Raw genomic sequence first — 13,707 nt, 5'->3', positions numbered from 1 at the left:
GATCCACAGAGGTGATCAGGTCTTTAGTTGTCCTGAGGTCCAGCCTGGTCCACAGAGGTGATCACGTCTTCTCAGCTGTAGCTCCTAATCTGTGGAACCAGCTGCTCCTTCATATCAGACTTCAACTCTTGGTGTTTTAAAGTCTAATCCTAAACCTCCTTCATACTCACTATCTTTAAACTGCACAAGGGTTTACATCTTTGCATATTTTAATAGTTTTATTATGTGCCATCATATTTGTCATTGTTTTAATTTTTGTTTGTTACGGTCTCTTGTGTTTGATATGATCTTTTCCTGTTTACAGCACTTTGGCCAACAGCAGTTTGTGAATGTGCTGAATAAACAAATATGACTTGACTTGATTTGAGCTGTGTTTGTCGTGTTTTCCAGGCCTGGTCTGTGTGGTGAAGCCAGAGGGCGTCCCTCAGCTCTGTCAGACAGATGAGATCGGTGAATTCTGCGTCTGCTCCATCTCCACAGGGATGTCCTACTACGGCCTGACGGGCATGACCAAGAACACCTTTGAGGTAACCTGCGCAGAAGCTGCTGTGGCTCATTAGAGTTTGATTGCTCCTTTATGCAGTCACATGCTAAAGTGTCCATGGGCAAGACACTGAACTTAGGATTGTCTCTGATCAGCATCACATCGGTTTAGCTTTGTAGAGTGGTTTTATGGCCCTTATGCATTGTAAGGCCTGGCCTGGACTGGCCCGCCCCAGGTTTTGAGTGTTGGCATTGGGCAGTTTCAGACTGGGCATTGGGGTTCCATTCAGACCAGACTGGTGCTACAGGTTTGACGTCAGCACACTTCTGGCCCTTGATTGGCTCGCTGGCCTGGTGGATCACTTCACAGATTCTGTTTCCTTCAGCTACTTGCTTCTGGCTGGTCGTGTGATGGAGAGAGCTTCTATTTTTCTTTAGAAAGAAATGGCAACTCAAAAGATAGCACCAGTGCTCTGGAAAAACAATGAGGTGTAGGTTTGGCTGAACTGAGATCCACACACCCAGGCAGCACTCTGCTGAAACAAACAAAACCATAGTCGTTCCAGCCCCAGTCTTCCCCGGACAGACCTGGCTTTACGATGCAAGGGGTGTTAGAGTGCTGTATGAGTGTGTGTTTGTGGATGGGTGTGCGCACACAGACTGTGTTGTAAAGCACATTGAGTATCCTGGTTGGCTAGCCAGTGGTTCCCAACCCTGGTCATCGAGGTCCACTGTCTATAGGTTTCAGTTGTTTCTGACATGATCTGCTTGTTAAGGAGTTGAACCCACATGCAGGAAGGCAACGGAGACTTCAAGTAAAATAAGTAACTATAATTTATTTTAAATAAACAACAAAAAACACTGACAGGGCAGCAAAACTTACTTACAAGAAGGAGAGGGCACATAGAACAGACATAGATCACGAAACTGTGGAAGGTTAATGCTCAGATACCAGAGAAGAGAACAGACACAGACTTTCAACAGTCTCTATTCCTTCTGCTTGTTTAGTTTAACTAATAAACGCGTGCGTGTGTGTGTGTGTGTGTGTGGGGGTGGGGGGTTTACAGACAAAGGTACAAAGTTCTTTACCATTTGTGCACAGACCAACAATCCAGGCACATTGGAATTGTTGTGCAGGACTCTCTCAGTCAAAGTCAAAACACTGAAACAACACTGAATAAATGAAATAAAAATAAGAACAAGGTGGTTTATACCTGCACTGTACAGAAAGTAGGTAATATCTAACCCTTCCCATGTCACATGACAACTGAAGTAGTGTAGGGTTATTATTGCACCTGATCAGTAGTTTTGTTTTGCCATCAGTCTGACTGTGGCAGGATAATATCTATTAAAAACCTTGTACTATGTGTGATGTTATCCACTCTACTGTGTCTCAGGTTATGTGAACATTTGTTGTGTCTGATCAGAGAGTGAGCTGGATGGTGAGTCCTTGATGGTACCTGCTGCTCTTTTCGACAGCGCAGTACATCGAGTCCATGGAAGGAAGTTTAGTCCCTGTGATCCTCTCCACAGTACATATGGCTCTTTGCAGTGCCTTCCTTTCTTCTTGTGTGGTGTTCCCATACCAGACGGTGATGCCTGTGGTTAAGATACTCTCTCAGTCATCTATAAGCCTGGGTGAGAGGGAGCTGGTTCAGACCCACTTTCCTGAGCAGCCTGATGAAGTAAAGCCTTTGCTGGGCATTTTTCACTGTGGCTGTGGTGTTGAGAGACCAGCTCAGGTCCGATGTAACCTGCAGTCCCAAGAATCTCTGGCTGTCAGCCCTCCCTACTTCACTTCCTTTAATTATGAGGGGCTGTAATGAGGGAGGGTTCTTCCTGACGTATGATTTCTTTGGTCTTGTCTGTATTGAGGATGAGGTCGTTCTTCTCTCCATATGTTATAATGTTGTTTACCAGAGTCGTGTACGGTGGCCATGAGGTGTAAATGAATCACATTTCAACAAACAGAATTGTCTTAAGCCGAAGCGGAAGTGTCCGGAATCACATTTGAAAAAACAGAATTATATTTCGTAAAACAAAGGTACATTTTAAAAAAAAAAGTAATAAATAAACGTAACTAATAAATAACTTAAGAAAGTTAAAAAAAAAAATTAAAAAAACACTAAAAACCCCACCACTTACGAACAAAGTCCATGCTCAATAATTCAGGTATTAGCACCAACATAACTGGTCTGTTCCACTTTGGAGTAAGCTGTTTTGGGGAAGAATCAGTTTTCTGCTGTGCTCCCTTGACTGATGAAGCCTTCTGGATGGAAGGTGAAACGTTTCAGCACAAAAAAAAAGAAACTGTCCAGATGACCTGACTAAAAATTGTTGGACCCACCACTTACGGTTTTGCTTAATGTACTTCTGTTTTTTCAAATGTTGTTCATTGACACCTCACGGCCACTATAGTGGTGCACCCTGACTTGTTTCCCTCCTGGATTAGCCCCAGTATAGTGGTGTCATCAGCATATTTAATAATGACGGTGTTGTGCTGGGTGGAGACACAGTCATAAGTGTACAGGGTAAAGAGTTTAGGGCTGAGTCAACAGCCCTGCAGGGATCCTGTGCTGACTGTGAGTTCAGCAGACACCCATCCTCCCATTCTCACCTGTGCTTTATCTATGAGGAAGTCCAGGATCTCGTTGAAGGTGGGGGTCAGGACGCTGAGGTCTGTCAGCTTCTCTGTCAGTTTTCCCGGGCGGATGGTGTTGAAACGCAAACTGTAGTCCAGGAAGAGCATTCTGTCATGTGTTCTGCTTCTTTCCAGATGTTGCAGTGTGTGGTGTAAGGCTATTGCTACCACATCATCCACTGATCGATTAGGGCGGTAGGCAAACTGGAAGGATCAGACGTATAAACAATTGCCAAGTCTTTGTGCACTGTGGTGACGACGGGAGCAGCCGAAAGACACACACAGTTAATCAATAATCTTCAAGAGTCTCCATTTCTTTACCTTCATCTGAACATTCAAACCCTCATCTTTATCTTTTTATTTTAGCTTTAGAATTATGTAAGGACATGTTTTCTTCTATATCAGGGGTCTGCAACCTTTACGACCAAAAGAGCCGTTTCTGCCCGTTTGTCATTAAATTAAACATGTCCAGAGCCACAATACCTGCTACAACTGGGATTCTCAACTGGTGGCCCACACACCGCTTTAAGTTTGTTGGAGGACATTTTTCTGGCCAGTAGGAGTTACTTTATAAACTAAAAATATCTAATGATTTTTAACATTTATTGATAGTTTTTGCCCAGTTTTTATAAACTGAAATGATAAACTATGCAGGCCTATGTGATTTTTCTCAACTGTAGAAAAATTAAATATCCTACTTAGAAGAAATAAAGCGTAAAGTGAAAGTGAGTATGTTTTACTCCTTGTAATGTTTCTAGTATTCACTTATTTGCCATATCAACTACAGGAAAACTGCTAAAACTATCCCTTGCAGTTGTTGTTATAACAACCAATAAAATTCAGTTTTATTTTAGTTTTGGTCAAAGCTTGAAAGAGCCGCTGCAGAGGGACCAAAGATCCACATGTGGCTCCAGAGCCGCATGTTGCAGACCCCTGATCTATATAATGAAAAATGCCACGCTGTAAACAAAAGGGCAAAAAGAATCAGAATTAAATATAAAGGTTGTTTTTTATGTTAAATTTACTTAATTAAAATTGGTGTTTGAAGTTGTGTAGCTGACAAAGTAAATTCACAACCAGAGCATCCTTCCATCAGAGACACTTAAACAGAACCAGCTGCTGCATTAAACTCTTGGTTTGGGTCCAAAGTTAAAAATACTCTAGTCAGACTTTGAGGTCTGGATCTGACTACTGGTAGTTGCTATAGTGACCGTGCAGCTGAATGGCAGGGTTTTTTTGTTGTTGTTTGCAGGTTTACCCAGTGAGCTCCAGCGGCGGTCTAATCAGCGAGTACGCCTTTGTGCGGACTGGCCTGCTGGGCTTCATTGGACCCGGCGGACTCGTTTTTATCACGGGGAAGATGGACGGGCTCATCATGGTGAGCGGGCGAAGACACAATGCTGATGACATCGTTGCCACGGCGCTGGCGGTGGAGCCGATGAAGTTTGTCTACAGAGGCAGGTGAGTTTGGATCATTCGGGAAAACTCGTTGACCTGCGACGTGTTGGACGAGCACCAGTCAGACCACAGCGATGGTGAACGTTGGTTACTCTGACAGAATCTGAAATGCAGCCAGCCGTCCAAGAAATTCACTGCCACTTTGATAAATGAGCCGAACACCACACATTATAAATCTAATAAAGTAGAGATCCAGGCGTCAGATCAGAGTGAAGCCTAGCTGTGTCCACAACCAACGAGAAGCCAATTTGTCCTGCACCTGACAAGCTCCGGTGGTGTTTTCTATTGTGTGCCGACTTCCATCTTGGAGTATAATAAAACCACCACTATTCTTCTGCACAACGTAACTTCTACCCACTTGAATATTCTGCACCAGTGACATTAAGGTTACTGCATTCCCCGTTCAGTTCCAGTCCAGATAAACACTTTCACTTTTCTTATCCCTCGGTGATCATCAGGGGACATCAGCTTATCTCTTGTTCATTTCTGTTCTAGCTTCTGTTGCAGCAGATGTTGAGGTGCCATTGTTTACTCACACAGAGCTTTAATAGCATCAGTTATTTGCTTTAATGTGTGATACTCTGTGCATCATTTAAGTTCAGTTTTTATAAACTATTGAAATGATTGTTGCCCATTGTTGTTATTTTTAACATGTGGACACTGGACATATGTCACGAGTTCTAGAATTGCGCCGCTCCAGGTGGCTGCATGTTGGAGCAGCTCTGTTAATTTCATTCTGAGATTTTGCTTTTGGAAACTCTAATTCCTCTTTTTCTGGATGTAGATCACATTTATTGGATGATTGTTTCCTCTGAATGTCCAGAGGACCAGATTTAACTTTTTTAGATTTTTCTACCTGGATTATTGAGCATGCATCAGGATATTGTGTCCTCTGGAATCAGATGCTGTGCAGCTGGAAGGATTTTTACTGAAACTTTTTTTAGTGTTGGACATTTGTTATGATGCGTAACCATGGCAACAAGGCAGTTTTCTACAACCAACCAGCTGATTAACATCTCAAAAGCTCAAATAATAACCCAACTACAGCCCCAAATCTCAAATGAGTTGAAAAGGATGTTATGTGGATGCATTCTCATCTACCTGCCAGCTGTGCTCGAGTGCCTGACCACTGAGATCCTGGAACTAGCAGGAAACACGGCTCATGACAGCGGAAGGACAGGATCGTCCCTCGGCACCTACAGTTGGCTGTCCGCAGCGACGAGGAGCTCGGCAGACTGCTGGGAGGAGTGACCATTGCTCTGGGAGGAGTTCTGTTCTGCATTTGGACGGTCCTGCAGCCCGGGGGAACCGAGAGGCCAGCTGAGTCTGTGAGATGGACCTTTACAAGAGATCCTTCCTGCCTACAGCCATCAGCATCTATAACATCTCTTAATGAAATGAGGATAACGAGTTACAACAACAAATAATTTCCCTTTGGGATTAATAAAGTATTTTTGAATATACTGGGTTACTTACTTTAGTTACTTACTTTAGTTTAAACTCTGCTTTCAAAACAATAATACCTGTTTTGTAGAAAGGCAAAGGAGCAGTTTGTTAAAGGCATCTTTAAGAAGTCTGAAAATCACTAAAATGAGCATTAGCATTAGCATTAGCTTGCTGTTTGCTCAGGCTGAAACACATTGTTTCCACTGTTTCCACCAACGTAGTTTACAACTTAGGTACACTACGTTTTACTGTATTACAAGAAATATTTTTAGAGCACTAACTAGTTGATAAAAAATTACAGGTAAATCTTGGAACATTACCGTACTTTTCACTGTATACGTTTTTGCATGAATAAGCATGACCTGTGACTTAAACAGCGAAGCAACCTATTTATGTTTGTTTCACATATTTATAACCATTTTTTTGGCTGAGATTTGACGATTTCATTCATTCTGACATGGAAAATATTGAACATTACAATTTTCAGCCGCTAGAGGTCCTCGAGTAATATGGCAAGCCAAGTGACTCATTAATAGGTAAAAGTGGCTATTATTGAGACACTTGGCTTGCCATAGGGCCAGCTTCATCTCGCTCTGGAACTCCTGGAGCAAACATGAAATCAGCTGCATTTCGCCACGTCACCCAGGAGAAATGCAGCTGATTTGACCATTAAAGTTCATTTATTAAGGGAAAGTTCAACTGAGACACACCTTTACTATAATTTTGAGCAAACAAATCATTGTTTTTAAGTGTTAATCTTGTTAAATTCCTGTTAAAGTCCTCCCATGCACGCTCCCGTGACCGCCTATTGGCAGCCAATCAGTTATTGTGGCATATTTGAGTTGATTTAGTTTTACTTTACAGCTCAGTGATTTGTTGTGTTGAAGTGATCTATGACATTAGTCAATTGTTTGTATATCTGCAGGGTAGTTTAATGAAATGCAACAATATACATTTGTTATGATGTTTAATTAAAACTAACAGCTGCTCAACACATTATGTAAACAAACATTTAAAATCTTGTTTTTCTGCCACTGTTTAAAATATATTTATCATGGCCTTTATTTGTATTATTAATTATCACAATATAATTTGCTTTTTGGCTTTTTGTTTTGGCAACAGAACTCAGTTTTTGCACCTTTTTCTGCCAGCGTCTCTTTTTTACAGGACTAATGTAGTAAATTTCAGTAAATTCTTCCCGGGGACGATGAGATGAAAACGTCTCTGGGTTGCTCTGAACATGTTGTCCTGTCTGCCGCGGCAGGATAGCGGTGTTTTCTGTGACCGTGCTGAGAGATGAGAGGATCGTGGTGGTGGCCGAGCAGAGACCGGACGCCACCGAGGAGGACAGCTTCCAGTGGATGAGTCGCGTCCTGCAGGTCGGTTCCCATCACATGATGATCAGATGCATCATTTGATCACACGGCTCATTAAAACGGATTTTCTTGTCATTCCGTTCAGCTTTTGAATCATTATTTCACTAAATATTATAAAACCTGTACTCAAGCGGTTGCCATAGTAACAGTGAAGCTTTCACTGTTGCCTCTTTATTAATTGCAGATGATGTGAGGGTTTATTATCTTGGTTGCCGATGTCTTTTCCTCTGTTTAGTTTTTGTTGATGGGAAAATAATCTAAAGAGTAAAATTCCATCCATCCATTATCTTTTACCCACTTCTTCCATTTTGGGTCACGGGGGTCACTGGTGTCCATGTCCTTCAATCACTGTGCGAGGGGCAGGGGACACCCTGGACGGGTCTCCAGTCCATCACAGGGACACATAGAGACAAACAACCATTCACTCTCTCACTCACCTAGGGACAATTTAGAGTTACCAATCAGCCTAGCATGCATGTTTTTAGTATGTGGGAGGAAACCGGAGTACCTGGAGAAAACCCACGCATGCACGGAGAGAACATGCAAACTCCACCTAGAAAGGTCCCCAGCCAGGGTTCGATCAGGCGACCTTTTCGAGGGGAACATATCTATATTTAAATGATAAATTATTGTTTTTGCACAATCTGTAATATATGGTTGAATCAAAAACAAGTAAGACTAAGTCGTCCCCCCCCCCAGGCAATAGACAGTATCCACGGAGTCGGCATTTTCTGCCTGGCTCTGGTTCCAGCCAACACCCTTCCTAAGACTCCTCTGGGGGGCATCCATCTGTCAGAGATCAAACAGCTGTACCTAGAGGGGGGGCTGCACCCATGCAACGTTCTGATGTGCCCCCACACCTGCGTCACCAACCTGCCCAAACCACGGCAGAAGCAACCAGGTGAGCGGCGCAGCTAGCGGAACTCGTTGGTGCATCAGACACGTCACGGTGCTGATCCGGTTTGTGCACGTGTGCCGCAGAGATCGGACCTGCCTCTGTGATGGTGGGGAACCTGGTGTCAGGGAAGAGGATCGCTCAGGCCAGCGGCAGAGACCTGGGGCAGACAGACGACAACGACCAGGTGAGCACCCATCCAAGCTCAGTGCAACACACCTGATTACCTCAACAGCTTGTCACCACGTTCATCTTTATCTACTCAGAGTTCCCCTCAAAACCCGTAAGATCACAGATTCAGTTTGTGAATAACATCTTGGAGCTTCAAACCTCAGTGTGAACATTAAAGGAGGAAACAACGCTCGGAACATACAGTACTTATTTATAACAGAAACTGCCGTACAAATACACAAACGGCTACAGTTCGGTCAGTTGTATTGAGATAAAGTTTGAGGTTGTGTCACGAGACGGATCCCCATCACAAAAGTTGAGCACAGATGCTCAGATCTTTGTTTAAAAGTTGGTGATGTTCATTCTGTTTGAGAAGTTATGAATCTTTTTATTATATTACGGCTGAGAACATCTTTCTGTAATACGTGCACTAAACGTTTTCTTGTCTCAGCCTGAAGGCAGCTCGCTGACTCGCAGAGCCTCGCTGGTGTTGACGCCAGGAGAACATGCCCAAAACTTTTATCTCCAGCTGGAGGTCGACTAGCTGACGCCCATGGATCATGTGACTGCAGCTGGCTGTGAGGGAACACCTGCTGGATAAAAGTCTGCAGCAAACTCTGTTCGAGGCTCATTCAGTGACACGATCCACATCTATGATGTGTGGAATGAGTTCTCACAAGTAAAACCAGTTTAAAATCCTCTCGTGTCCTCAGAGTGGCATCATCTGATTAAGAAGACGATGAAAGGATATTTATTTATCCAACACATTCCTCCGAGGAATGCTACTTTGTGTCTGAAACACTTTGACCTGCATCTTCTTTTTTTAAATGAAAGGAGATAAAAATAAAACCGATCTTCTCCAGAAAATCAAATTTACGTGCTGTGATTTATTTTATTTTTTGACAAAGAAATTGGACAAAGAATTGAAACCAGTTCATAAGTGAAAGATGCTATGCTTGAAGGTCTGCCTGTCTGACAGATTGTTGTTGTTGCCGCTCCTTATTGTGTCCTCCGAGGCTAGTTTGAAGGGCTAGTTTTACGCTACTTGCTTCCAAAGCCTGGTTATTGATTGAAGCACTTTATTGTAGTGGAGCGAAGGCGGCGAGTCAGCAGGAAAAACAAATGCTGCTGGTGAGTGAGCACACACTGACACGGGCTTCACCAGAAGCCTGGAACTGAAAATGTCGTGCAGTTCTCTCAGATAATCATAAAATAATTGTCTGTTTTCAGCTTTAGTTTTATGTTAAATGCAGATGTTAGAGGAGAGGTTCTGTTCTGCTGTCGATTTACGATGAACCTTTGATAAATAAGAATCACCACTTCAGACCTCGGCTCAGGAACAGAATCAAATCTGTTCACGTGTCGTCAGAGATGTGGTTTAAAAATGTTTGGTTAAAATAAACGTTCTCATACCAGGTTTTATCTGTTTCTGTCTTGTACAGTTTTTGTTTTTGTCAGAAATTCTGCAGTGGAGAGCTCAGACAACACCAGACCACGTCCTCTACACGCTCCTCAGCTCTCGGGTAACAAACCTTTTAATTGCGTCATTTTCCATATTTTACTAAATGGTGCCTCAGCTAGTTTATAAAAACAAGGGAGCTCAAAATGTTGTCTACATTCTGAATATTTGCAGAATTAAAGTAACATAAATGTGCTTTGATAACTAAATTTATACATAAATATCACCACAAAATGTGTTTTCTAACACAACAAATACCTTAAATTGGTTTGTTTGTAGATTTGAAGAAGTAACAAGCAGCAACTTTTATTTATTGTTTAAACGTCCATCACTTCTCCTTCCATCCTCTAGGGGGCGGTGTCCAACTCACTCACCTGTCTGCAGCTGCATAAGAGGGCAGAGAGAGTGGCGGCTCTGCTGATGGAGAGAGGAGGTCTGCAGGAAGGAGACCATGTCGCTCTGGTCTACCCACCAGGTCACAAATGATGCTCCAGTGAAATCTTTACCAGTGTTGTGCAAAAGTACTAATACAGCTCTCAGCTGTTTATGGTTTACTTCCAAAGAGCCAGGCTTTTTATGTAACTTTTATGGGTAGACGAAATGTGCCCCAAGTCCAGAGAAAAACTATAAAAAATAAATAAAAACTTGAGAAAACCTGAGGAAGAATTTATCAAAGTCTACTTCAAGACCGGCTGCTTGGAAACTTCCGCCTTTACCCGCTTCTTCCATTCCAGGTTGTGAGAGTTTCTGGTACCCGTGTCCAACAGTTGCAAGTCCATCACAGGGACACAGAGACAAACAACAGTTCACATTCTCACTTAGGAACAGTTTAGAGTTACCAGTCAGCGTAACATAAGAGCAAGGTGGCGCCGGTGTGCATGTCTTGCCATCTGCCTCTGCCAGCTGTGCTTGTGTTCTTTCTGCTTTTATCACTTCTCATCTGTGACATCGACTCGTTACTGGTGTATGAAGTCATTTACCTTTAGATCTTCCATTATGTGCCACCAAGCTCGCCTATTTCGACCGCAATGAACAGAGCTGGGCGTCCTCCTCTCCTGGTGGACGTACCTGTGGGCCTGCCCGGAGACAACGCCTCAGGCACCGAGGAACATGCTCTGGGAGGCTGGTGAAGCTTAAAGCCTGCCTTGCACTTTCTGCTACGACCTCTCCAGCTGATCAACTGGTCCATCCCCTGTCCTGGTGCTTTGTGGATCCCGTCATGCCTTGTCTGGTTCCATTGGTGGGGTCCAGTTCTCACAGGGGGCCATTCTTCATCGTTTTTCTGGTCTTTGGAGTTACGGAGACTCTTAGTTGGAGTTACGGGACAAACTCTAAATGTGAGATTGCTGCATGTCTTGGGCTCCTCGGTCATCTTCTCCCCAAGCAGTGATTCCTACAAGTATGGCCTTGCTAAACGCCAGATCCCTGATGAATAAAACCTTTATCTTAAATGACGGTTTCCGTTCCAGCGGATTGGACTTTTTCTTTGTGACAGGCTTGGCTGCACGCTGTTGAGTTTAGAGACTTTTTGGAACGTTTACCTTTTAATTGCTCTTTTTTTAACGCTCCAAGGACATCTGGTAGAGGTGGAGGAACATTGACTGATTTTAAGAAACATTTTAAATGCTAACAGCTCCTGCCACCAGCTCTTTATTCCAGCTTTGAACTGCTTGTTTTTGAGCCGGGTCGCTCCCCGCCGGTGCTGTGGACCCTGATCTACAGACCACCGAAGTACAACAAAGATTTTATGAATGAATTCTCGGACTTTTTAGCAGGAATGTAGCTCAAATATGACTGGGTTTTAATTGTCAGGGGTTTACTGTTTGTTGTTGTTGTTTTTTTTAATCTTATTCAGTCTTTTAACTTTGTGCAATGTGCATTGGGTCCCACTTATCAACAAGGTCATACACTTGATTGAGTTTTATCTTATGGCTTATCCGTTTTTAGTTTAGAAATTGGAGATGCTGATTTTTTCAGATTATAGACCTATTTTATTTGACACCTCTCTTGCCTTTGAGTCTAAATCTCCTGCTCCGGCCAGGCTTTGTCAGATATACCTCTTCCACTGCTGCTCTCTTCTCGTCTGGTTTTACCAGTAACCGTTACTGATTCTGGACCCTCTGTGTCTTACTATGCATGAGCTGCTCTCTCAGTATCAGGAGTCTAGTGTTAAGAACCTGAATCTAGTGAGCCCCTTAAAAATCAGATACCCCAAGCTCACACCTCAGCCTTGGTTAAATGAGACTACCTGAGCATCCAGACGTCAGTGCAGGAAAACTGAGCGCAAACAGAAGAAGGACAAACTACAGGTTTATTTTATTATGTGTTGGAGAAATTCTCTCCCACATTCTCTCTCTAAACATTCCTTACCTAAAAGAACCACACTCGATTGCAGGAGAAGATTTTTAACCGGTATTTATACTTGCAAGGTCAGATTTCAGGAGAGCTTACGTAAATATACATATATCACATACATAGATATATACGCATGAAAAGCAGTCACAGAAAAAAGCCATGAGCCACGTTATCTGCTACTACTTTAAGGACATCTGTCTTACGATTCCTTTTTAACCAAGAAACACATGATAATCTTTGTGACACAGTATGTGACCCTGGTACTCATGTGAGGAGATGACACAAACGTTTCCAGGCTTTTTGGACACTTGTGAATGCCATTCTCAATCAGGTGCATCATAGTGAGCTACTGGCTTTAATCATCAGTGTGCTCAGTTTTAAACCCCGACACATGCAGACTCGTACAGTTGCGCAGGTTTCTTAGGTCGCTGTGCCTCAGGAAATAAAGTTGCTTTACTTCTAGTGATAATGTTTACAGTCCAAAGCCCTTCTTTAAGTTATGCTATGCTTTCCGTAAAGTATGGAATTTCAAAATATAAATTGTGTAGGTGCATGTTTCCTGCCATGGTCATTTGCACTTCACTGACTCTTCTTGTGTTCCTTCTTCCTGCAGGTATTGACCTGATTGCAGCTTTCTACGGCTGCTTGTACGCCGGCTGTGTCCCCATCACGGTCCGACCACCTCACCCTCAGAACATATCCACCACCCTGCCCACGGTCAAGATGATTGTTGAGGTCAGGCTCTGATTTGGTCTCACACTGTTTCTGTTTGAGACTAATTACACCTCCTCGCGTTTCTGTTTTAGTCGGACAGCCTTGAGTCAAACATGTTGTGTACTACCAGCTAGTTCATGTTGGATGTGTAATTTGTGCTTTATAACTTTATGTGGACTAGAAAGTTACGCATGAATTTCTGCTTCCATTTTGTATACTATGTCTCGGCAGGTCAGCCACTCAGCTTGTGTGATGACCACAGCAGTCATCTGTAAGCTGCTGCGCTCCAAGGAGGCCATGGCCACTGTGGACATAAGGAACTGGCCTCCAGTCCTGGACACTGGTACTGTTGGGAAGCAATAATGTTGACTTTCAGTCTTTTTTGTTCATGGCCATTAAATCATTAGATGGAATTTCATTTTTATTGTCATTCTGATTAGATTTCAGTTCTGACATTTTTACTTAAATAACTCCACATGAGCTTTTCTATACGTAGAAAGAGACATTTAGTTTTCTGTCCCACTGAATGTTTTAACTCATCTTGTCCTCCATTGCTTGTACTCGACTGACGTCCAGTCAGTTTACCAGACAAGTCTGTCCTTTGGTTTCCACATCATCAGTCTTTTTTGTCTCAAATGTTTGTTTTATTGCAAAATGTGCCATGTTTTCTGTTATTTTTCCATTGATTAAAAAGTCCAGGAGTATTAAA

The 13,707-nt window shown here is 42.9% G+C and overlaps 1 protein-coding gene across 1 annotated transcript in view; it reads left to right on the top strand.

The window, feature by feature from the left end:
• Positions 1–10,109, top strand: part of LOC119426809 (disco-interacting protein 2 homolog C) — a 14,997-nt gene extending 4,888 nt beyond the window's left edge. The window contains exons 4-10 of the mRNA XM_037694390.1: positions 391–527; positions 4,377–4,585; positions 7,293–7,407; positions 8,104–8,305; positions 8,386–8,486; positions 9,913–9,993; positions 10,104–10,109. Of these exons, the coding sequence (XP_037550318.1) occupies positions 391–527; positions 4,377–4,585; positions 7,293–7,407; positions 8,104–8,305; positions 8,386–8,486; positions 9,913–9,993; positions 10,104–10,109 (851 nt within the window). The remainder of the gene's footprint in view (positions 1–390; positions 528–4,376; positions 4,586–7,292; positions 7,408–8,103; positions 8,306–8,385; positions 8,487–9,912; positions 9,994–10,103) is intronic.
• The last annotated feature ends 3,598 nt before the right edge of the window (positions 10,110–13,707 follow it).

The sequence above is a fragment of the Nematolebias whitei genome, chromosome 20, assembly GCF_014905685.2.
Source record: "Nematolebias whitei isolate Nwh7 chromosome 20, NemWhi1, whole genome shotgun sequence".
Lineage (NCBI taxonomy): Eukaryota > Metazoa > Chordata > Actinopteri > Cyprinodontiformes > Rivulidae > Nematolebias > Nematolebias whitei.
This window is presented reverse-complemented; position numbering and strand designations above follow the sequence as displayed.